The sequence below is a fragment of the Neovison vison genome, chromosome 7, assembly GCF_020171115.1.
Source record: "Neovison vison isolate M4711 chromosome 7, ASM_NN_V1, whole genome shotgun sequence".
In the NCBI taxonomy this organism is placed as follows: Eukaryota; Metazoa; Chordata; class Mammalia; order Carnivora; family Mustelidae; genus Neogale; species Neogale vison.
In genome coordinates, this window is record NC_058097.1 from 178706073 (window position 1) to 178730472 (window position 24400).

General features: G+C 46.6%; 1 protein-coding gene across 2 annotated transcripts in view; it reads left to right on the plus strand.

The window, feature by feature from the left end:
- Window positions 1–24400, plus strand: part of KIAA1549L (KIAA1549 like) — a 113285-nt gene that overhangs the window by 65884 nt on the left and 23001 nt on the right. For both annotated transcript variants that reach the window (XM_044259048.1, XM_044259049.1), the window contains exons 15-16: window positions 2934–3063; window positions 23641–23991. In XM_044259048.1, the coding sequence (XP_044114983.1) occupies window positions 2934–3063; window positions 23641–23991 (481 nt within the window). The remainder of the gene's footprint in view (window positions 1–2933; window positions 3064–23640; window positions 23992–24400) is intronic.

Below are 24400 nucleotides of genomic sequence, written 5' to 3' on the forward strand. Positions count from 1 at the left end.
TCTCTCTCTCTCATTTTTCCACTTCCCAACTTGTGCTTCCTAGAAGCCTTTTCCCAGTAAACCAGTTGTACTCAAAACATCACAGAGCCTGCTTCCAGGGAACCCAAACAAAGGCAATAACTAATAAAGACGGAGTTGTTTTAATGAAACCAGAACTGCTCCTTCTCAGGGACTACATTTCATCTTTATGGAACCCTAAGTTCCCATAGAACACAGTTTGAGAATGACTTTCTTAAACTATCCTGGGATTTAAAAGCCCCTAAAAGTACAAATAAAATGTATTGCTATCCACCCAGCAATATTTTCAGAAGTTTCAAAAAAACTTTTCAAGTTTGCAAGTTTCAAAATTTATTAACTTTTGAAGTATATGCCCACAAAATGCCCACAAGAAATGAATATACCTAATGGAACTCTATTTGATTAAAATAAGTAATTCCTCTATCCAAGAGCCCAATTTATTTCTAAGCAGTTGCTTATGCACCAGGCGCATGTGGGTGGTCTGGTCCATTGAGATCCATGTTAAATAGCAGCCTTTAAAATGAGTACCATAATGGAACATTGTCTTTGATGTAAAAGCACACTGGTATGCACCCCAATGTCTAAGTTCTCACCCACGTTCATGGTTCTTGAAAGGGCTCACACAATCTTGCTATTGTATTTCTAATAGTTCCAAAATAGCCTACTTAAATGTCAATTCCTAATCCTAGTGTTTACTCCCCCACCACCCTTATTAGTAAATCTTTTCTAAATGGGTTAATTGGCAATCTCAGGACAGTTGTGAAGCCTGCTTTTTCAAAAAGCGATCTGTAATTAGGTCAAGGATGAGAATTCTTTGGGGTCTTCCTTTAAGGGTGAATCACTCTGTTTCACAAGGTTGTGCTCCATTCCTAAAGGAAGCTTCTAATTACAGATAACCATAGGGCACAGTTTATAATACTGGTTTTAAGCTCCTATATTAGTCGGGATTCTTTGGGTTGCAAATGATGGCAATCGGAACAAACTGGTTAAATAAAAAGAGAATTTGTCATTGAACATGAAAGGTCAAGGCTTCAGGCATGACTAGATCCAAGGGTTCATACAATGTCCCCCTTATTTAGCTTGTTCTCTCATCACTCTTTGCTGGTCCCTCTTCAGACTCTTACCTCCTAGTGGCAAACTGGCTGCCAGCAACTCCCCACCTATATCCTATCTTCTCAGAAACTTCAAGGCCAAGAGAATGCCTCTTTCCTGGTTGCTCTAGCGAAAGCGCTGAAACTCAGTCTCCTTGGGACCAACTCATGTACGCATCCTCTGACCAATCATTGTGGCCTTGGGGATGTGACGCTTGATGCTCCGGGCCAACTCCTGCAGGAAGGATAGCCTCCAAAGAACATCAGAGTGCTCCCGCTGAAAGAAGGTCATCATGGGTATCAGGCAAGCAGAGATTACAGAGGCCCTCTAAACAGGGGTAAGCTCCTCGTGGTGAGGGGATAGGTCTAATAGCCTCTATTTTATTCCTCAGGCTAATTGCAACGGTAGTGTATTGCCTTAGGCGTTCTAATGTCTGTTCTAAGCTAACAGTGTGTGACTGTCTGCTATGACTAACTGGGTGTGTGATCTTGAAAAGGTGTGTGTATGTCTACCTGCCAGGTTTCTGGCTTCCTGTCACATAGTCACTGGGAATAAATAATATAACCTCCCCACCTTCAACCCATGAATGGATAGAATCTTAGGATGGAGACAAGAAACAGGTGCTGGGGCAGGGGGGATTCTCTGAAGACAGATGTTCCGAAATGCCAGTATTCACAGAGAGAAACCTACTGGCAGGTGGAAGGGGAGCAGCCACCTTTGGCACCCTGCGGTACCATGTAGAAACACCCATCCCCACTGGGCCTCACTCCCGACTTGTAAGAGTTGCCTTGTGTGGAAGGACAGAAGTGCAGCCACAACCCTCACCGTGTTCCTGTTCCTTTCTTCATCCTCTAAAAGATTCCTCTAACAGCAAATGTAAACAGTGACAAATGTATGTCTTTCCTAAGGGAGCTGAGTGGGGCCTCTCAACGTACCACTCCCTGGGCTTGGAATGTTCTGTGAAGGGTTGGCATGTGGCTGGCTCTCTTTGGGTCTCGGCTGAACTGTCCCTTCTCTAGAGAGGCCTTCCCTAACCATCCTGTCTGAAGCTTTCCCCCACATTAGCCATCTTCCATCACATCTTATTTTTCCTAATAGCACTCATCATCCTCTGAAATAATCATGTGAATTATCTGTCTCCCCCATTAGAATGGAAGCTCCAAGAGAGCAGGGCCATGTCTGTCTTGTTCACTGTGAATCCCCATCGTCTTCCACAGTGCCTGGCACATAGTAGGCACTTGGTGAATACTGGATGGATAGATGGATGGATGGATGAGCTCAGCTCCAAACTGCCTCTTGGTTCATGGCTCCTTAGCCCAGAAAGAAATCCCCTGTGTGGAAGTTAGAAAAGAAAATATCAACACTCACAGTATTAAGAGGCCCATTAGCTGCAAGGTTTATTAACACATCATAGAACCCTGTCTATGAAATCAGAAAGATTAAAAGGAACAGTGGGCTGCTGAGTCAACAGTCAACAAAAGCAAGTTTAGAGGTCAAGAGAGAGCCCCTGGGCTTGCTGGGAGACAGAATTTCAGATGTAGTTGTAGGGCTGCAATAGGTTAGTTACCTGGTTCCCATAAGCAGATTATTTACAATTAAGCCAAATGGTTACAGCCTCTGGGAAAACAAAAAAACAAAAAACAAAAACAAACTTTGATTCCACTATTCCTCTGGCCTCTTATGGCCAGAGAACAAATGGAATAAATCCTGAGATCTGTAAGGCAAATCCAAAGCCTTCATTGGTTGCCTGTAGTTTGGATCCGTGGAGAATTCCATCTGTCAAGGCATTTGCTGCATCATAACAGTTGTTGGATTTTCTTCAGGCAACCGATGAAGAACTCTGTCTACCGAAGCCGGCAGTCTCTGAACAGCCCGAGTCCGGGGGAGACAGAGATGGACCTTCTGGTGACTCGGGAGCGACCCCGGCGCGGGATCCGGAACAGCGGATACGATGTAAGTTGCTGCTGGGCTAAGGTGAACGTAGGCTTTGCTTTCCCCTGAAAACAAAGGACAGAGAGCATCCCACAATGTTTCACTGTACTGTATATCTGTGGAATTTAGAAGTGCACCAAAATGTTTGCTATTTTATTATTCCTTGTTACCTATTTTGCAGAGTAATATGACTTGGAATGGGTCAGAGTAACAAATTATTGCTAAAAGGATTTTAATTCCTAAATCCAACTCTTTTAGGAATAGTACAGTATTGATCTTAAGTCAACAGTGATTCCAAATGTCCTTAATTTTTTTCCCCCTCTCTCCTTAAAGCTCAGTAGGAACCACGGCTGTAGGTTAGAATTCATTTGAACACAGGCTTCTTTTAATCCATGGCAGTGTGGAGAAGTTGGATTTGTTCCTGATTTCATAACTCCCCAATATGCCATGGAAACAATCAGATGTCCAACAGAGAGATTTGGTGATTTCATAGGATGCAAACCATGCTTATGTGCAGTCATGTCTCCAAATAGCAGAAATTGTTCTAATCCCAGTGCATTTCCCCAGAAGAGGAGCTCCAAGGCAGTGGGTATCTCAAATGCGATGGCTCCTGGTCTGTTGACGTAGTTGCGTCTGCGAGCTCACGGAAATGCTACCCTGAGAGGATATTGGATAACACTTCACCCCACCCTGGAATTTCAGATGGCCTTAGGTCTACTCTTGGGTTTTATGGAAAAGGTTTCTTTCCCATTCTCCTGAAACATTCCTGTAGTTACAAACAAAAGCTTTTGTATCAAGAATTAGGATTCAAAAATGTCTGGATAAAATTTGGCCATAATCTGTGAGGTTGTACTTTGAAAATGACACTCGATTTCTTAAATGTACTGTGCTAATTTGAAGGCAAGAAGGTGTTTTTTTTTTTTTTTCTCCACTCAGGATTGGTCATTGTTTGCCACAAAAGATTGAAGAGGGAATTTTAATTGTTCTGTTAAAAACAGAGATATTCTACCTAATTTGAATTTCTAGATACGTTACCGTTGATGTTTGTGTTGGTCATGATAACCTTATCTTTTATTTCTGTTTTCCTTTTTCATATAAAACAAGTTGATAGTTTAGTTTTATAAAATTCTAGATGCTTCAGGCAAATCTTTTTTTTTTAAACTCCAGGTGAGATTACTCAACACTAATTGTTCTCCTCATAAAAATCTTTTATACTAAAGCCGGTCAGCAATTTGATAATCAGCCTGTCGTTAAAAATTTGAATTTTCCACTTAATCTCTCCGTACAAGCAGTGAATATTCTTCCCACGTGCCCATGGTCTGGGGGGCTTCTTTTTCTCAGAAGTAGCTGAGGTATATGATAAGATTCTTAATGTATTTCAAGATTGGAATTAATGGGTCTCTTATGAGATTCTAGGCACAGACATTTTTACACATTGAGGAAATAGGAGAGTTTCTCTATTAGTTTTGAAAAGAGAACAGTGTGTTGCTTTTTTTTTTTTTTCTTTTAACCGTAGACAATGCCATGACTTGCAGTAGTGACTTAATAATTTTAGAATGCCCTGTGAGTACGTTACTTATGGCAACAGAAGGAGAGGGATGATTTTTAAAAGGAGGTTGCTCACCCCCCACAAACATGTATAAATATTCCAATTACAGATTGCTTTAAGGGAAGCCTACTCTATTCTAACAGATTTTTCTGATTTCAGAAAATTAGAATGTGTGTCTTGAGAATTCCCATGTGGTCTCAAAAACATAAGCAAAGATAAGTTTCCTTAAGACAAAATGATTGTCTAGGAACCTGTTTTAAGAATTTAGACTGTTATTTATAAGAATGCAGTGGCTTCCTGTTTCTTTTCCCCATGCCTTTTGTGCTGATCACATGAAAAGTAGCCATCATTTACTGACTGCACACAGTAGACCAGCCTCTGTTCTAGTCTTTTTATGTGAATTATCTAATGGAATTTGTAGTCACCAGCCAGGTATGTACTCCCTTATGCCCATTATACAGATGAGGAAATCAAGGCACAGAGCAATTACCTAATTTATCTACACAACTCCAGAGCCTCTCCTCTTAACTACCATGCAATAGGGCTTCCATATAAACCCATCACACTATATATCTGCTTTCACATGATTCTATATCCTATACTTCCGATCTCACCAAGAGGCTGGATGGCAGGTCTCAAAGAATTTTGCATGGATAACTCAAAAAAGCAAAATATGGACCCGCAGATAAAGGAGGAAAAGAGGAGAGTCATGGCTTTAAACAATGCATTCATTTTCTGAGCTCCTGATTTTCCAAAAATGCTAGGGCACCTCTGACAAAAGAATCCATTAGCCTAGCAGTGAACGGATCAGTCATTTGGAAGCATGTCATTCTTCCTACTGGGTTTGGGGATCTTGAAGCCAGGCCCAGATTTCCAGTCATTTCTGCCAGGTTAGGGATCATCAGGGGGGACCTTCTCCTTGATGTGGGAGAAACAGAAGCACTGGGATACTGATTTAATTTCTCCAAAGCTGACCGTGTGAGAATCCCTACAGGAAAGGCTGCATGTAAAAATAAGTGAGTAAATAAATAAAGAAGCAAATGAACACACAAAGCACATGCAAATCTTAGCCCTAGCACTGAGGGAAGCTTCGATTTTTTGAAAATGTTTCCATAGAGCGAGTATGTACTGGGACCTACCCAAAATAGACCCTTAGCTCTAAGGGGTGTGGGAGCCACTGTGTTTCCCAGCAACAGTTCTTAACCTCTTGGTCCCCCTAACAGCTGAGGGATGCAGTACACTCCTGCCAATTCCTTTGGCTCTACTGGCTGATAATTTTCCAGAAGGCAGCACCCCCTTTTGACAAAGGCATGATTTTAGAAAGATGGCCAGACCAGATCTTTTTGGCACTGAAATGAATTCCTCCCAGGGCATGAAACAGTTAGAAAAGAGAATGTCAGACTAATATCTAAGAGCAAAAATACCTCTATTTCAAAGTATTTTTTTTTAATGTTTTTTTTTCCTGAATAAAAGTCATACAGAAAATAATGAGGTGATGAGGAGGGAAAAGAAAATGCTCCACGTGTGAATTCTCAGGCAGAATAAAGACCCAAGTGATGTTCCCTCTATCAGACAAATTAGTAATCCCTTTATGTCGTTGAGGAATCAATCTTTGCTTTCAAAGGACAAGGAATAACCAAATCATTCCCCCGAAATAAAAACGTACGTCCTCAACCTCGATTCGTGTTTGGAGTTTTCAAATGGGATGGGAATGGGGTCAGTTAAGTGCCTTGGCTGTGAGGGAGACTCTGAAAAGGAACGTCTGAGTTGCACCTTTGGAAAAGAATGTTCCCCTCTCTGAAGTAGAGAGCTCTACAGGCCCCTTCCCTTAGGTTTCTCTCTAGCATCTTGTCAAAGCTCACACCTCTCAGAAGGGGCGATGCTGAGGCTTCGACGGTGGTGACCACAATCACTGTCATTCCAGAAGTGTTCTTCAGGGAAACGTTTGGAAATGTTAGTGGAAAACCAGATGGTTTCGCAATTGAGAAGTAGACATAAACCTACAAAAAGGGATACTATGTCAGGCAAGGTTCTGCTGCAGAAAACAGAAAACCCCAAGCCATTTGAACAGACCAAACACGACTGTGAAGAGTTAGACACTCCGCAAATCATCAGAGGCCTGGCAGAATGCACAGGGAGTGACTGAGAACAAAACCACTGGGCTGGCTGTGACCGAGATGGGGGGAGCGGGGGAGCTGCCTGGGAACTACCAGGGGGCAGAAAGGTGGGCCCTGCCTCATTTCCTCTGTCGGGCCTGTACACCAGGGCCTTCTGTGACAGAAGCCCAGCTTCGGTCAAGCACAGTCCCCGCCTCAGAGAGGGCCATGAGGGAGGGTTGGCTGGTCAGCCTCCACACTGCAGGAACGCACGCTGCAAGAAGGTTGCCAAGGGCCAGCCCCCCAGCCCCGTCACAGGTACAGGAGAGATGGGCAGAGAATTAGCAGGCAGAGCAGTATTCGGGAAGCAGTGAGGAGAGCCCGAGGAGGCAAGGAGGCCTACGGGGAAGATGAAAGCATCACTCGGAGCTCGGTCCCCAGCCACCGGCTGAAGGCCTGCGAGGCCGAGTGGTGTGTGATAGGGCATTTATTTACTAGCCTCCCTCACCTCAGAAGGCAGCCAGCTCCCTCTGTTCCAGGTGAGCAGTGGTCACTAGAAAGGAAGGAGGCCAGAAAAGTCGAGCGGTTGTTTTGACGGGTTCCATGCACCGAGGAATGCGGTGTGATCTGGAAAGCCCCGGCTGCCTGGTTTGGCTGATGGCAAGTCTGGGGTCAGGGGGTCAGTCCTGTATTACCAGCGGCAGCCTCTCCTCCTCACTCACTGCCCCTGCCCCAGCATCCGACCGCTTGGGCATGGTGGTCGGAGACTAGGGTCAGGAAAGGGCAAGGCTGCCCTCGCGCTGCATGAGGTTCCCAGTTCAGGGCACGACCAGCTCTTGGTTTCTTTGGGAGGCAAGGGGTCGGGTGTGAGGACTTGGTCCTTCACCTCCGAGGCAGCCTGCCTGTTGCCCTCTGAACTGGGGGTTCATGCGATGACCCCGTCCTCACCACCATCTCCCCCCCCCCAGCATCCCACCCAGAACTGTCTCACACGTATGCTCCCCGCTGAGCCCTTAATCTCCTCTTACCTCTGCCAGCTAGCTTAAGCTATCAACAAGCCTGGCGTGATAGGTCATCTCAAGTTAGTTTAGGGGTTTTTAATTCTGGGGGACTCTCTGATACTAAGAAGTCAGCCTCCCTGGATGAGCCCAAGACAAAGAGGTGGAGGGGTTTGGCGGCCTAGGGGCCTCGTGTTGTGGGCCAGATCTCACCAGGCTGTGGCTGTCCAGATGCTTGTTCCCCCCACAGAGATGGGTGCTGCTTGGCAAGTGGGGAGTCAGAAGTGGATTCTGGTTGGCGGGTTTGAGAGGGAGTAGGCCAGGTTTCAGGATGGCCTTGTGATCTCACTGGGAGCCAGGCCTCCCCAACAGGTCCAGGATTTCCCTCCCACACGGGCCGTTTCCCACCGGGCAGGAGACATACAGCTTCCCCTCTGCTGTAAGCACGTGAGTGCCATCTCCCTGCTTATGCTCTCGGATTCCCTGCTTATGCTCTGAACACTGCCTGCTTCGCCTCGTGGTGCCCGCCTACCCATCTTGCTTCTCCTGGACTCTTGCAAGCCGGGGTCCCCTGTGTGCTGCCCTGGGTAGGGACACTTACAGAGGAAGGGAAAGAAGCAAGAGGAGGCAGAGTGCAAAGTTGGGCTGTGGTACAGATATTACAAGGTCTCGGCTAAGCTCGTGTGACCCTGCAGAGTTGCTCCCAGCCTGGGTGAAGCATCTGGGCTTTTGTACTCTAGCGCTGACCATCACTGGCTGTCCCTGGGCAAGGCAGCTGTCTTTAGCCAAGGACAATTGCTAAGAGAATTGGCATTGCTGATTCCCACCAACACCCAGGGAGAGCAAAGGCAGTTCCCAGCTGACAGCTGAGGCCCGGCCGCTGGCAGTGTGCCCAGCCGCTGGAGGGAAAGTTCTGGTCCTGAGCCATGCACACCACGCTAGTTCCTCCTGGCCCTGTGTGCTCCCTAGCCCACCTGTGCCCCCAAGCCCCTGCAGGAGCCAGAGGCCCTCGGGCTAATGAGAATTCCTTGGGAACTGCCATCCCTTTCCTTTCTTCTAGTGAACATTTACCGAGTGCTGGAGCCACTTAGCGTATGTGAATTCAGCAACATGGGCCGTGAAAGACTAAGAGAAGCATTAAAATGTTGCCCCCGAAATGAGTTTTTGCGTATGTTCTATAGAGATGGTATATTGCTTTTCACATACTACTCCGTAAGGCTGTATACACAGGCACGTATGCCGTACCCCAGGGGTCATCTAAGGGCCTTTCAAAGTTTTACTTTGTCTGATTTTTTTGGGCAAATTTCTCTGATTTCTACCTCCTCTGCTGGCGTTAGCAGGTAAGCCTCACAGGTGAGGCCACCATCGTACTACCTGGCTGAGGCTGGAGGGGAGAAAGATGGAGTCACTCGAGTGCTTCTCCACACTCGTAGAGGAGGCAGGTGCAGACACGGCGGAAGCAGTGCAGCAGGCTGGGGCAGTGAACTTGGACGGGAGGCCTGTGCCTATCAGTGCCGTAGCTGCTGATGCTCCGGTCCCCAGTACTCACCACTTGGGAAGCCACCCTACAGCTGTCAGAGGAGGTGTTCTAAAACACACACCCTGGTGTCAGATCCTTCGGGAACGCCCCACAGCCCTCAGGTTAAGATCGAACCCTCTGCTCCGGGCCCAGGAGGCGTGCCTTTCTAGCACATGCTTGTCGCTCCCTCACCTGCCCTTGGCTCTGGCCCCACAGGCCCTTCCCAGCTCTGTCATGTTGGCTCCCATCTCTGTGTTCTCCCCTCTGCTCAAGACATCCCTTCCCACCTACTTCATGCAGCCAAGCTTTCTTAGCCTCAGCACTGTTGGATTGGGATCTGGATAATTCTTCGTCCCGTGCGTTGTATGATGCTTAACAGCGTGCCTGGCCTCTCCCACCAGCTACCATAGCACCTGTGAAGTGGTGACAACAGGTTTCCAGACATTACCCCGGGGCCAAGCCCGCTCTGGGTTGAAGACCAGTGACCAGGCAAGGCTTGCAGAACTGAGTCTCAACATTTTCTCCCCCAGAATCTTTTCCTTGACCCCGTATCTGTGGGTCTGTTTGAGGGGGCTGATTGAGGTGCCTGTCCTTGGTGCTCCCATGGCATGGGGGACTCACCCCCATCCAAGCCCTTTCTCCTAGGTTCCCCCCTGTAGACTTACTCATGTTATTTTCCCTGTTTGACTCCTCAAGGACAGGAATCATGTTTTATTCATCCTGGAACTGGCGCATAGTAAATTCAGTGTCTCTATTTGTTGAGCAAATGAGCAAACAAGTGTGTCAGCCAGCAGACGGGATTCCTGAGCTGAGACTCAGATGGGGAGGGTGGCTTTAGAACTCTGAGCCATATATGCATTTGATTTGACTGGCTTATCAAATCGCATACACGCATCTGATTTGACTAGCATGCAAATGTATGTTACGTTTTAAGTTCCGTTTCAGCAGTGGTTATCGGTGAGGACGTTTGGGCTGATGTAACAGAAAGCCCATCCCGAACCAAATGATCTTAAATCATGAAGGGAAGGTATTGTGTACAGTAAATTCAGGCGTGGTCAGACTGGGGCTCTAGTTCCATCCCTCCACATTGTGAGGCGCTGTCCTTAGGCATCGTCTTCATCCACAGGTTGGCTCTCCTAGGAAATGGGTGCAGGAGCGTACTTACTACATGGACCAATGAAAGAGAGAATTTCTCGTTCCCAGCCATGAAACAAAGTGTATGGGATTTACTCTCACTGAGCCTCTGAAGGTCAAGTGCCCAACCCATGTATCCATCCCTGTAGCAATGGGAGAGGGGGGAGGTTTATACTGATGGGTTTCACTGGGTAAGACCTCACTGAGGGAGCTGGGCCAGGAGGGGATGTGTGCTGGGATGTGTGCAGTATCCACTACTCTGGGAAGAGTGGAGGCTGGGCCTTGTAAGGAACACCACCAGCATAACCCTCCATGTAACTTGTTCCTCCAGTCTCTGCCTCTCATCTTTGGTTGGCCTCTGTAGAGGGAGCGTTGAGTAAGGTGAGGAGCTAGAGACTGCTCTTCCTTGTGGGGTTAGGAAGGCCTGGCTACAAGGAGAGGCTGTGTTTTAGGGCCAGATGGAGGGAGAAAGAGAGATTTTGTGAGTCTGGCTGGCTTTTCCAAGACCCGAAAGGAAAAGAGCAGATCTGAGTGGGAGCTGGGGAGAGCCTGTTTTGTTATGGAGTGGTGTCAGCTCTCAAAACTGACCTTCTGTCTCCTCGGCTGCCCACAGCACCTACTTGGCTAAGAAGATGAGCAAAAGCAAGGGATGGCTCCCTTCAGACACTGCCAGTGAAACAACTTCCCATGAGCAAAAGCCATTTTGCTTACTTTCAGGTTGAATCCTTTTTAAAAGATATTTGTAATTAATTGACGGGCTCACGCCTCGTTCTCAGCGTTAACAAGCAATGCTGTGGAATGGTCAGGCTTGTCATCCTGGAGCTTGGCTGCCCTCGAATTCTAGCTCAGCAACTTACTGGAAGCATGAATTTGGCCTACTCCACCTCTCCGTGCTCTAGTTTTCTCATCCAGAAAATGGGGATACAAAGGGCACCTGCCTGATAGGGTTGTTGTAAGAATTAAGTGAGTTAATAATGGTAAAGCACATAGAAACCACCCGGTGAGCGTCAGCAGTTTTAACTATGCTAACAGATTCCATGAGGGAGATAGGGCCACTGTTTTTTGTTTCTTTTTCATCCTTGCACTTCGGACATCTCAGGACTGCTAGGAATTTTGTCGCATGTTGTGATTTTGTGATTTATAATAAGAAATGTGTATTTGGTCTTTGTCCACTATTCAGGACACAGAGCTCCAAAAACCCTTGGAATTTAAGTGATGAGCGTAGTGGTGTGTTTTGTTATGGTAATGAGGTGATCTGGACCGCACCTAAGGACAGGGGCTGGTTGAGAGCGTGGGCGCGCGCGCGCGCGCATACACACACACACACACACACACACACAGAGCCAACCGGGAATGTGATTTGGGGGATGGGAAGTTTCAGGGAAATGTGCAATTTTGCTGAGACTTTTAAAAATTCCATTCTCATGCTGATTGCAGAAAAGGAGTCACCAAACCATGAATTTGAACCCTCCTACCTGTTCTGAAGGGTGCCAGTCTCCCTTTGTTATCAGAGAAGTTTTTGAGAGGTAGGCTCAGGGGAAAGCAGCTGCCCCTACTTGGGCCCTGAGAGCGCTTCTCCCTGGGACCAGGGGAAGTGAGAACTCCCAGGCTTTTGGTTTCCAAAAGCAGCTTTGTAACATGTCTCTGCCTCCTTGGGGACAGGCAGCACTTGCACTGGGGCTGTTTAGGCCAGAGCTGGCATCAGATGGAGAGAAGCAGCCCTAATTTAGTGTTGCCCAAAGGACCCTGTTTGGTGGAGAGAAAAATGGACACAGAACCAGATCAAGGCATCATGGCCAGATGGCCCAGAAATGGATCTTGCTGAACCCTCCACTTGGTCTCTGGGCCCTTACTGGAAAAGTTGCAGAATTTGTTCAGAATCTGTTCTCCTGAACGGAGCCGTGAGCACGGAGCTGAAAATCAGGGCCTTGGAGAGACTGTAAGTGGAGAGCCTGGGCGAAGCCAAGTGCGGTTGGAGACATGACAGAGAAGTCCTGGGAAGTATGGTCTTGTAAGACAGCTGTCTTACTCAAGAAATTCTGGAATAAATGGCCTCAATGATGTGAAAGTGTTAGGGTTCGGAGCGAACAGTCAAGAAGGAATTCTTGAGACATCTTTCATGCAAAAAGGTGGTTTTATTAAAGCACAGAGACGGGACCCGTGGGCAGAAAGAGCTGCATCAGGATTGTGAGGTGGGACCGATGATATACTTTCTAGTTGGAAGGGGGTTAGGGATAGTGTAAGGAATTCTCTAAGGAATTTGGAAGCAAGGTTTCCAGGACCTTGAGGGGCTAGCTGTTGTTAGGAAAAGGTCATATATCACTGTCTAGTAGAACTTTAGTCAGGAGACCCTTCAGATGTCTATCAGAGGGCCATATGCTTGGAGGAGGATTGCCAACATGTATCTTGGGGCATAGCGATAAAGGACATTTCCAAAGGAATGTTTATATGTGGAGACTTACAGGATCTTGGACATCGGGATAATGTTAAGCTTAAGTAATAACATCGAGGCAGTTGAGTTCCTAGAGAAGGGTCACTCTGCTTGTGTCAAGGACTTGTCAATGGGTTGTAAGTTGTAAGGAGATTAAAATTTTCTTTTGCTTGTGTTCTCCACATCATCAAGAACCCTTCATCCCTTCTCTTCAACTCCATTCTAGATAAGGCTGTCTAATGTGGTATCTAAATGTGGCATCTCTCGGGAGACGGGGGCCCCCAAATACGGGGCAACGATTGGGAAGAAGCCATTGGCTTGGGCTGTGAAAGAATTCAGCTGAGGCAGAACAAAGGAGATAGAATGTGGAGCACATAGCAAGGGAGCACGCAAGGGAGCGGAGGACAGGACAGCAGAGATGCTGTCTGCCAAGAGGCAGTGGGTGGGAGCCATTTTTAAAGGGGGAAGATGGGGAGGTATAGCGAGGTATGGACGTATGAAATATTCCTGTTTTTGGCAACTGTGCCTAGTTGTAAGTAGCCCATTGGTCAGTTAGGGTCGATGGGTATTTTGAGGTGGGTTGCCTTCTGGGCCTGTCTGGATTCAGCCAGGGGGTCGCTGTGAGCCTGTGAGTCACTCAAGCCTCTTTGCCTAAAAACAGCTTCTACACCGAATTCATTTTAGACACTTGGCAATGTCTTTTCCTGGTAGAGGTTTTTGAGCAGAAATCCTCTAGGCTCTCTTTTTTTTTTTTTTTTTAAAGATTTTATTTATTATTTATTTGTCAGAGAGAGAGGGAGAGAGAGCGAGCACAGGCAGACAGAGAGGCAGGCAGAGGCAGAGGGAGAAGCAGGCTCCCTGCCAAGCAAGGAGCCCCATGTGGGACTCGATCCCAGGACGCTGAGATCATGACCTGAGCCGAAGGCAGCTGCCTAACCAACTGAGCCACCCAGGCGTCCCTCTAGGCTCTCTTTTAAGATGCATTTCCATTTATTCATTCAACTAGGATGTGTTCAAGTCCTGCTGTTTGCCATTCTGGGAAGCAGCAGGACACACGACAAAGTCCCTGCCCTCAGGGAGCTTATATTCCAGTAGGAAGAAAAAGTAACAAACACCTGAGCACACAGATGTTCAGCACAACGTCAGAAATGCTGAGAGGGAGCATAAAGCCAGGTGAGACATGGAGAAAAACAGGAGGCGCTCTTCATAGGTTATCTCCAGGGAAGGCTCTTGGAGGGGGCGGGGTGTGACTTTTGAGCAGAGACCAGAAATAAGGAAGCTAGCCTGGCTAGCCTTGGGGAAAGAACATTTGGGCAGAAAGAACAGCAAGTGGAAGGGCCCAGAGGACAACACATGCCTGGGGAGCTCAGAGAACATCAAGGAGATCCAAGTAGCAAGATGCTACTTCTTGGTAAAGGTCTCAACTTCGACTCCTTCCTTTGTTTCATCCCCATATCTCATCTCTCACCAAGTCTGGTCAGCTCTCTTCCAAGACATCTCTGGAGCTCATCTATACCTTCTTTGTCCATGACCACCCTACCTCAAATTCCTGTTCTCTCTCCTTACCTTCATTACAGCAAGAGCCTTTCAGCTCGCCTTCTGTAAATTCCAGTCACATTTCTCCCATGCTTGAAATTCTTCAAGAGTTTCCCATTGCCCTTTGAAAACACTCCATTCTTCTCCCCAAGGCCTTCAAGACTCTACGTGATCAGGCTCCTGCCTGCCTTTCCCGCCCTGCCTCGCCTCCTGCTAGCTGGGGCTCCGGCCACACGGGTCAGGTGTCAGTCAGCTCAGGCTGCCCTTACAAAGTGCAACAGACCGGGTGACTTAAAACAACAGAAATTTATTTTCTCACAGTTCTAGAGGCTAAACGTCGAGGGGTTCACAGTTCAGCCCATAACAGCCCATCTTTCTCTTTCTCAAATACTATCAGCTCTTTACTGTCTCAGGACTTTTCCCGAAGCTCTCCTGTGACCTTCCCATGGCTAACCCCTTCTCCTTCAGCTCTTCAAAATGTCACCTCTTCAGAGAAGCCTTCCCTGACCATCCCCATAGAACTAGCTATGTTGCCCAGGCCATTTTGTTTTGTTTCATTAAGGTAAAATTAAAAATTATAAGATGTATAGGTGTTTAGTGTACAACTAGATGAACATTGTATTGCTCTCTTAACCACCAGTCCAACCGAAATGTAGGACATTTTTATCACCTTCTGAAGGTCACTCCGCTGCACTATGGCCCCACTGGCAACCACTTTTCTGATATCTACCTTCATAATTTTACCTATTCTTGGACATCATGTAAATGGCATTTTTACTTACTTATTTAGTACGTACTCTTCTCTGCCTGACTTCTTTTGCTCCGTATTCACCTATGCTGGGATGCCTGGGTAGCAGTCCGTTAAGTGTCCTCTTCTTGGTTTCAGCTCAGGTCATGATCTCAGGTTCGTAACATTGAGCCCCAGGTCAGGCTCCATGCTGGGTGTGGAGTCTCCTTAAGACTCACTCTGCCCGTCCCCCTCTGCCCTCTCTCTTTTTCTCTGTCAAATAAATCTTTTTAAAAAAAAAAAAAAAGAATTCATCTATGTTGTTCCATGCATCTGACATTTATTTATTTTTTTATTTCTGAGTACTGTTCCATTGTATTCTGTTGCATAAATAGATCACTCTTTGTCTACCATCCTGTTATTGGACATTTGGGTTGTTTCTAGTTTGAAGCTACCAGAAAACACTACCGTAAATATTTTCATCGTTTATGAACATATGTGCTACGGTCACCCCAATTTTTTTTTTTAAAGATTTTTACTTATTTTTTTGAGAGAAAGAAGAGAGCAAAAGAGAGCACTGGGTGGGGAGGGGCAGAGGGAGAAGCAGGCTCCCCGCCAAACAGGGAGCCCCACTCTGGGCTCTATCCCAGGACTCTGGGATCATGACCTGAGCTGAAGGCAGACACTTAACCAACTGAGCCACCCAGGAACCCCCCCCACCTTTTTTTTTTTTTTTAAAGACTTACATCCCGCAAAATTTGTATGCTCAAATTCTAACCTCTGATGTGTTGGTATTAGGAGGTGGGGCCCTTGGGAAGTAATAAGGTCATGAGTGTGGAGCCCTCGTGAATGGGATTAGTACCCTTAGGTGAGAGAGCCCAGAGAGCTCCCCGACCCCGTCCTCCATCTGAGGTCTGCAACCCGGAAGAGGACCCTTACCCAGCCATGCCGGTATCCTCACACTTCCAGGCTCCAGAACTGTGAGGAGGACATTTCTGTTGTTTATAAGCTACCCAGTCTGTGGCATTTTGTTCTGGCAACTGGAATGGACCAGGACACTATGTTTTCATTTATCTTGGGTAAATCTGTAGGACTGGAATCTCTGGGTCATAAGGTATATGTTCAACTTTCTAAGGAACAACAAACAGGTCTAGGAGGTATGTGTGCTATTTGAGCCTCCCACCAACAGCACGAGAGTTCTGATTTCACTCCTCAACCTCACCAACACTTGCTGTTATTAACCTTCTTAATTTTAGCCATCTCAGGCTAAAATGTGAAATGACATAATTTCCTTAATTACCCGCCACTGCTGAGCACTCCTTCGTGTGTTTATGAGACACGTTATGTATCTTCTTGTATTGATAATGTCAATTCCAGCCATTTGCCCATTTTTTTACTTTTATTTTTTATTTTATTATGTTAGTCACTGTATAGTACATCATTAGTTTTTGATGTTGTGTTCCATGATTCATTGTTTACATTGCCCAATTTTTAAACTGAGCTGTCTTTCTGTTCTTTACATGCAGGAATTCCATATATATTCTGGTTACAAATCCTAGTATTTTCTCCTGGTCCATGGCTTGTCCATTCATTAGGTGTCTGATAGAAAAGTAGTTTTTTTAGTTTTGCAGTTCCATTTTTGTTTTGTTTTGTTTAACATTTTACTTATTTATTTGAGAGAGAGAGCATGAGGGGGGTGGGGAGGCATAGGGAGAAGGAAAAGCAGGCTCACTGCTGCGCAGAGGGCCCAATGCAATGCCATTCAATGCAGGGCTCGTTTCCAGGGCCCTGAGATCATGACCTGAGCCCAAAGCAGACACTTAACTAACTGAGCCACCCAGGCACCCCAGAAAACTAGTTTTTAGTTTTGGTGACGCCTTAGGGCTAGAATATGCTCCGGCACCGGGCAGTAGGACTAACCTGTGTTCTAAGCCGTGTTCTGTGTTGGAAGATTTTCTAGAAAGAAGGTACATGGGGGGGCGCCTGGGTGGCTCAGTGGGTTAAGCCGCTGCCTTCGGCTCAGGTCATGATCTCAGGGTCCTGGGATCAAGTCCCGCGTCGGGCTCTCTGCTCAGCAGGGAGCCTGCTTCCCTCTCTCTCTCTCTCTCTGCCTGCCTCTCCATCTACTTGTGATCTCTCTCTGTTAAATAAATAAATAAAATCTTTAAAAAAAAAAAAGAAGAAGAAGATCCCAGTAGGGCTGTCATTCCCTTCAAGTTTGTCCTGTAGTATTTCAGAGAAGCTGAAGTCACATGGATACTTAGCCCCTGAGTGAGCCATCCTGGTGTGCTCTTTTGAAAACGATACTGAAAGGGTCACAGATTCTCACTCTTTCCAGTGAGTACCAGAGCTCACGCCCCGAGTGGGGGAGGGATCGTGTGTTCAGGTGTGGAGAAGAAATGGCCTTTATTTCTTCTAAATACCAGTGGCTTTTGCTGCTGAGTGAAGAGTCCAAGATCTTCCATATGTGCATATCCTTTGACCCCATAATTCCACTTGTAGGGATCTAGGGCTGAATCCATGGTTATGTGCAGAGTGTCAGTCACAAGTACACTTATGTCAGCTTTGTTTCTATAGCAAGATATTAGGACCCCACCTACAATAGCGGGCTCTTACATATAGCCCGAAAACTCCATATAGCAGAATGCTATGAAATCATTTACAATTATTCCCTATAATACACATATTTATTGGCAGAGACATTTCACAATATTGTGTATGAAAAGGGCTTCAAAATATTACATACAATCTCATTTTATAAAAAAAACTTATATATGTATATATATGCATACATATGTTTATAAAACGTGACCCAGATGGCTCAGTTTGAGTGTCTGTGTCAACAAAAGTAATTTTTAAGTACACCTATTCCTTTACTCGTATTTGTCATATACATGAAGGCGATTATATCATGCCCAGTAATACTCACAAAATTCTCTAAATTCCTCTCGCATTCCTTTGTCATAGGTGCTTCTGCACCTCTCTCCAGAATCCCAATTAAAAATCCTGCAGCCCACACCCCTTCTGCCTGTCTGTTCTCCCCGACTTCCTATTTTCCATCACAATAGCTAGAGAATCTGGGTGGCCTGCTTGGGGCTGTCCTTGAAACGGGGGAGGGGAGAAACTGCGGGCCAAGGCCGCATTCTTCATTTTGGCCCAGGATGGGAGCGTGGGGGTAGGGATTGATGAGGAGTGGGGAAGTGATGGCAAGGCTCCAGCCCCGATAATCTTCCTCCTATTTCATATGCATAGAAAACATCTGGAAGGATATGCACAAAGGCCAAAATGTTAACAGTAGTTATTTCTGGAAGGAGGATTAGAGGGATTTTAATTGTCTTCTTTTTGCTTATCCGTGTTTTCTAATTTCCTACCATGAATGGACATTCCCTGATTAATTTGTTAGAATTTTTATTGAAGTCTATCTTGATTAACTTGGAAAATAGCTTAAAAAAAAAAAAAAAGTTTCCCGTGCTTTGGGAGGTTGGAGAAGTAAGCATGGTAAACTTCAAGTTAAAGAGGTTTAAAAATAAAGTCTCTGTCCCAGACACAGACCCCAACATTTACCCAAGTCAACCATCAGCCCACACTGGGAGGTTTGCCTTTGCTCCTGTCTCCCCCTTTTTGACAAATAAAAACAAAATGTATTTTCAGAAATGTGTAAATTAGAGAGAGGGCTTGGGGCAAGTTAAGCAAGTTACAGAAGCGTAGAGGTGATATGGAAAATGGGTACAGCCAGCTGGTCCTCAGGGATGGGTGAGGCAACACATGTGGAAAACCCAGGACTCTTCCTGGGGCAGACAGAGTCCAAGAAACATTAAATGTGAGAACCAGAAGGTCCTTCTCAGACCAAAGTTCAGCTCCCGCATCTGACAGCCGAGGAGCCCAAGGATTAGGGAGTTGACGTGACTTGCCTGTGGCCGTACAGCTCCTCCGCAGTAGAGTAAACGTGTCAGGGAATGGGGGTCCTTTAGCTTAACCTCAGGTCCTACCCCATGGACAACTGGACAGAATTTCTTACTGGTTTAATATCACGAAGCTTTTTGAATATGTATGCTAAGTTTATAAGAGACAGAGGTGAAATGGGCTCGGGGAGCATCCAGATTTGGGCGAGATGGACATTAAATAAGCAAATACAAGTGCTAGGAGGGCGAAGCCCAGGGTACGATGACACTTCATCTTGTTTCCACCGGTAGATGTCCGGAGACTGAAAAACCAAGTGAGAACAGTAGGGAAACAGGAGAAGGCTAGAGCAAACCTGTGAGGTCACTGGGGGTATAATTCCGGTCCCTCCAGCTAAAGGGAAGCCCCCTTCCACACGAAATGGAAGCTCTGGGGTGGGAAGCAGAGGTCGACTTCTGTTGGGGTGTTATGGGGTGGGTGCAGTGGGAGCCTAGAGAAAGTGTCTCCACCTCCTCATCGAAGGCAATATCTTTCCCACCAAACTTAGAGAACCCCCAAGCTGGCACAGCCACCCCCACCCCCACCCCCACTGACCGGGCTCCTGGGAAAGTGGCAGAGAAGGGAGTGGTTGCCAAGAAGTATATTTTTGCCCTGCTTAAAGCACAACTATAAATTCACATAATAGATCCACCAGTATGACTGGAAATGCAGAGGACAGCTCAGGGGTGGGAAAAATCATAGCTCCCCCCAGTGCCATTAATCTTCCACCTGGGAGCAGGTTAGCCTTAAGCATGCATTATTTATTAGGGAGACGGGGATGTAGGGAGGAAGGGCAGTGTATGGGCAGCAAACAGCAGCGACAGGGAAGTGTAACGGGCAATGTGGTGCCTCAGGAGGTGGGAGGGATGGGAGCTGGGAGAGCCAGACTCCGCCACAGCCACCCTGGGTGACATTGGAGAAGTTACTTCAGCCACTCTGGCCTTGACCACCCCATCTGGAAATGGGGCTTGGATTCACTGGTCTCCTAAAGTCCTTTCAGGGTCTGAAATTCTGTCCAGTTTGTTCTCTGCATCATGAGGGCAATTTGTTTCAGAAGTTGCATTCACCAGCCTAGAAGGTGTCAGCAAACCATCAGGGAGCACATTTCCGGGCCTTTCCCTAAAGATCCCCATTTGATAACAGTCCCTGGGGGTATGCACCCAGGTAAGAAATGTTTCTGAGTTTATTAGGGCAAAAGTAATTCTGCTTTCTATTCCCCCCATTTTTGCTTGTGTTCCTATAAAAATAGTATTCTCAATTCTTACTGTAAATGTTTGTTGATAAATCTAGATCTGAAGGTTAACAGAGAACCTCATCTTTTTTTTTTTTTTAAGATTTTATTTATTTAGTTGACAGAGAGAGATCATAAGGAGCTGGGGTGTGGGGGGGAAGCAGGCTCCCCACTGAGCAGAGAGCCCGATGCAGGGCTCTATCCCAGGACCCTGAGATCATAACCTGAGCTGAAGGCAGAGGCTTAACCCAGTGAGCCACCCAGGCACCATGAGAACCTCATCTTTTGATCTTAAACTACAGCCAAGCCTTAACTCTGGGTGACAAAATAGATTACAGGAATTGTCTCTTGCCTTCTTGGTGTTTTCTGCATTTTCTATTTCTTCTCTAATGCACTTATATTAACTTAATACTAATGGAAAGTGCCTTTACGTTTTCAAAATAGGAAAAATAACAAATTTCTGACCCTCTGTGTACTGATTTTAAGGAGTGAGACTTCCCTTTATGAACAAGTTCCCTGGTGACATTTTCTCGTTGTGCTCTATCTCATGTATCCAAGAGACTGACGCATAGTAATTCCATGAGAAACAGGTGCACTTGAATATATAAAAGTAATAATAACGACACTTATGGTGACGACAGCGGCCGTCGTGTTTTGCCATATGCTACTGTGCTAATCTCTGTATGTATCATCGTATTTAATCCTCGTGAGACCCCTGGAGGCAGATGCTACTACTATCCTCACTTCACAGATGAGGAACTCAAGTGACAGAAAGCGAAGTAACTTTCCTGGTTCAAACATCTTTTATGCCCTGTCTTGTATCTTCTCAAAACACCCTTTAGATCTGGCCTCTGCAGCAGCAACCTGATGGCCCTGTAGTGGTCCCTTAGCTTTTACTTCTGCCCTGAGGCTTCTCTGTCTCTGTTCCGTGGGACACCCGTGGGAACCCGTTGCTCCCTGCACCTGCCGAGATCTCAGAGTTCAAGGACACTTGCTGGAGCCAACTCTTGACTAGTGGGGGATGAGAGCTGGCGGACAAAATTTTGTCACACGGTCCTAAAGCGTGTTCTGCCTGGTTCCTTGGAGGATCCCCAGAGAGGTTAAGTCTGAACTGCCCACGACAATCACTAATTTAATGCCTGCCCTTGACTGGCTTTTTTTTCCTTTCCCCAGTTTACTCATTCTAGGCCCTGACTCCTATTCCCTGGAATTGTTTTCCAAAACAAATGATCTGACAATAAAGTATATCTTGGGTCCTGCTTTATGGGAGAGCCTCAGTTAAGACATTTCCCCAAGGTCACCTAACTGTTAAATTCTGGCACCCAGGTTGGAGAATATTCATTCTCTATAAAATAGTAATAAGCACCCAGAACCAGGATCTAGATATCTAAATCTCTTTAATGGGTGTGTGTGTGTGTGTGTGTGTGTGTGTGTGTGTGTGTTTAGGAGTTCACATGCACACCCCGATAGGCTTGGGAGTGGGATAAGTACACCAAAGGTTAATGAATTTTTAGAATTTTTTTTACACTCTTACTTAACCGTATCGTCTGATTTTGCTGATGTGGCAGTGTGTCACTATGCATGGAGATTTTTTTACATGAACAAAAATCTCTTATTCCAGGTTTTATGGTAAAGATGGATAACACACTGGCAGCTGAAGAAAGCTGAAACTCTTACTAACAAATAGATCCAAATTAAGAATTTCTACAACATTTCTTTAGAAAACAGAACCAGAATTCTTTTTTTTTTTTTAAACGATGATCCTGTGGAATGCCTTTACTTCCATCTTTCTCTAGTATTAGAAACAGCAAAACACAAGGATGTGTTTGACACATCCTTGTGATTGACAGCTCAACAATGCTGGATGCAGGACGTTTACAGGTACACTTGTTTAAAAGTCCTACAGGTTTATTAGACAACAACTCATATGATCCTATTTGGTGCATTTCCTACCACGGTCCAAGATCATTATACGGATACAGCCAAGAACTGGGCCCCGACTTTCAGGAGAAAGACCACAAAGAAGAAAATCAGGGTGGCAATTTGGTCCCCCCAGTTGATTATTTGTGTTCTGGAACTGGAAAAACAAAAGGTGGCAAATACAGACTGCAACGAGTAAAAGGACTTGGAAAACTTGGCGGAGAGTGGCCCGGTATATGAGTAAGGTCACTGGGCTTGGGCTGGCAAGGGCGCTGCACTGAAAGAGCATCCGTGGGACCAAGTACTTATAATGTCTTGTGGTGTCATTCCCTCAATGACTTTAGAATACCTTTATGTGATAATAAATAGATCAGCTATGTAATAAGGCAGTGTCTTGAATATGCATTCATCCTGTGGAATGAACCCCCACAGAGAGAGAGACAAGGATACCATACACATTCTTGAAAGTTTTGTTGTGTTGTGTTTGATTTGTTTGTTTTCAAGGCTATCCAGGGTAACTCTTCCCAGGGATGAGGATCAGTTTACAGGCTGGTAACTGATCTGTGCTGATTTATTCTCACGGAACCCTTGAGCTCTTCTAGCAGACAGTAGTAGCCATGGACATGCTTGTGTGAATGTGAACTATCCTTCCACAGCCTTGCTCTCCGGCTGTATCACAGAAGCAAGTCTCAGACCCAGAGACCCAGACACAGGCGGACTCCTTAAATAAGCATTCATTAGCAGGCGAGCATGGGACAGTCCATGTAGCCTGTCCGGGAAGCTGGGGATGCCCCAGCCTCTGCCCACTTGGGGACTGCAGCTGCCCCCAAAATGAAAGGTTCGCTGGAGGAAGGCAGGAGAACATTCTAGAACCACTGGGCTCCTGAACAGGCAGGAGAGTCTCCTGGAGAGCTGTCTAGAGCACAGGTTGCTGGGCTTTGCTCCAGAGCTTCTGATGTAATGTGTTGTCTACCATGAGATTGAGGATCTGAAGGCAGGATTTTGTTGCTCTCTCCAATTAAACTGGTGTCAGGCAGCCAGCGATTCCCTAAATGGCTGGACACAGGACCATTTAGGGAGTGAATCTAGAGTCCAGACCCTCAACCATTGGGGTGTAGACCACTAGATGCTCTAGATTCTTTTACCTAAAAGGCACGAGGGTGGAGAATGTCTCTAAACATAAACATAAATAGTATTCGCTTAAAGTGGTTTTAGGGAATATCATTAATGCCGTCATTGAAAAGACATTTCTCATCCTCCTTACGCCAGTTAGCAAAGCCTGCTGCCCCGCTGGAGCTCCAGAAAAGTGAAACGCACACCGAGAGCTGGCCAGTGGCCTTCCGAGCCCAATGCTAGCTGACCACCCCTGTGGGCTAGATTCGTGCTGGGGCAGCGAGGTGCTAACAATGAGCACCGTCCCTAACAGCACCATCCCAGCTGAACTTTTTAACGTGTAGACACCGTTAAGGGGAAGGAAAGTTCATTAACAAATTAACGGGCGTGTGTTTGATCCCCCAGACGGAGCCTGAGATCATAGAGGAAACCAACATTGACAGGGTAAATGAGCCCCGCGGCTACGGCAGGTCAAGGCAGATGAAGGGCCACTCAGAGACGTCCACGCTCAGCTCCCAGCCCTCCATCGACGAGGTCCGGCAGCAGATGCACATGCTGCTGGAAGAGGCCTTCAGCCTGGCATCCGCAGGCCACGCAGGCCAGAGCCGGCACCAGGAAGCCTACGGCTCAGCACAGCATCTGCCCTACTCGGAGGTGGTGACCAGCGCTCCGGGGACCATGACACGGCCCAGGGCAGGGGTGCAGTGGGTGCCCACCTATCGCCCAGAAATGTACCAGTACAGTCTTCCTCGGCCGGTAAGTCCGACATCCCTTCCCCCTACCCCAGTGGGTCAGCTCTGTCCAGTGTGTTCCCGCAGGGGTCTCTGGCATGCGATGTCTAGGGTAAAACCACCTGGGGATTTGGAGGCAAACGTTTCTTGGTTCTCTTCCCATCCTCCACCCACGATCCAAGACTAAGCCTGTGGGTGCACACACAGGGGAAGCCCTTACATCAAACCGTAATACACTGCAGAATGAATTTCTTTTTCAACGATCCCTCCTGTGAAGGCTTAATCTCATTCTTCATGCACTGGTGGTTTCCCGCATTTCCCAATGTGGGGACCCATTTTCAATGTCGGGACACATTAGGGGGCCACGGGCCTGGTGGTTCAGCACAGAGGCTCAGGCGACAGGAGGTTTGACTCGGAGTCCCTGCTCCACCACT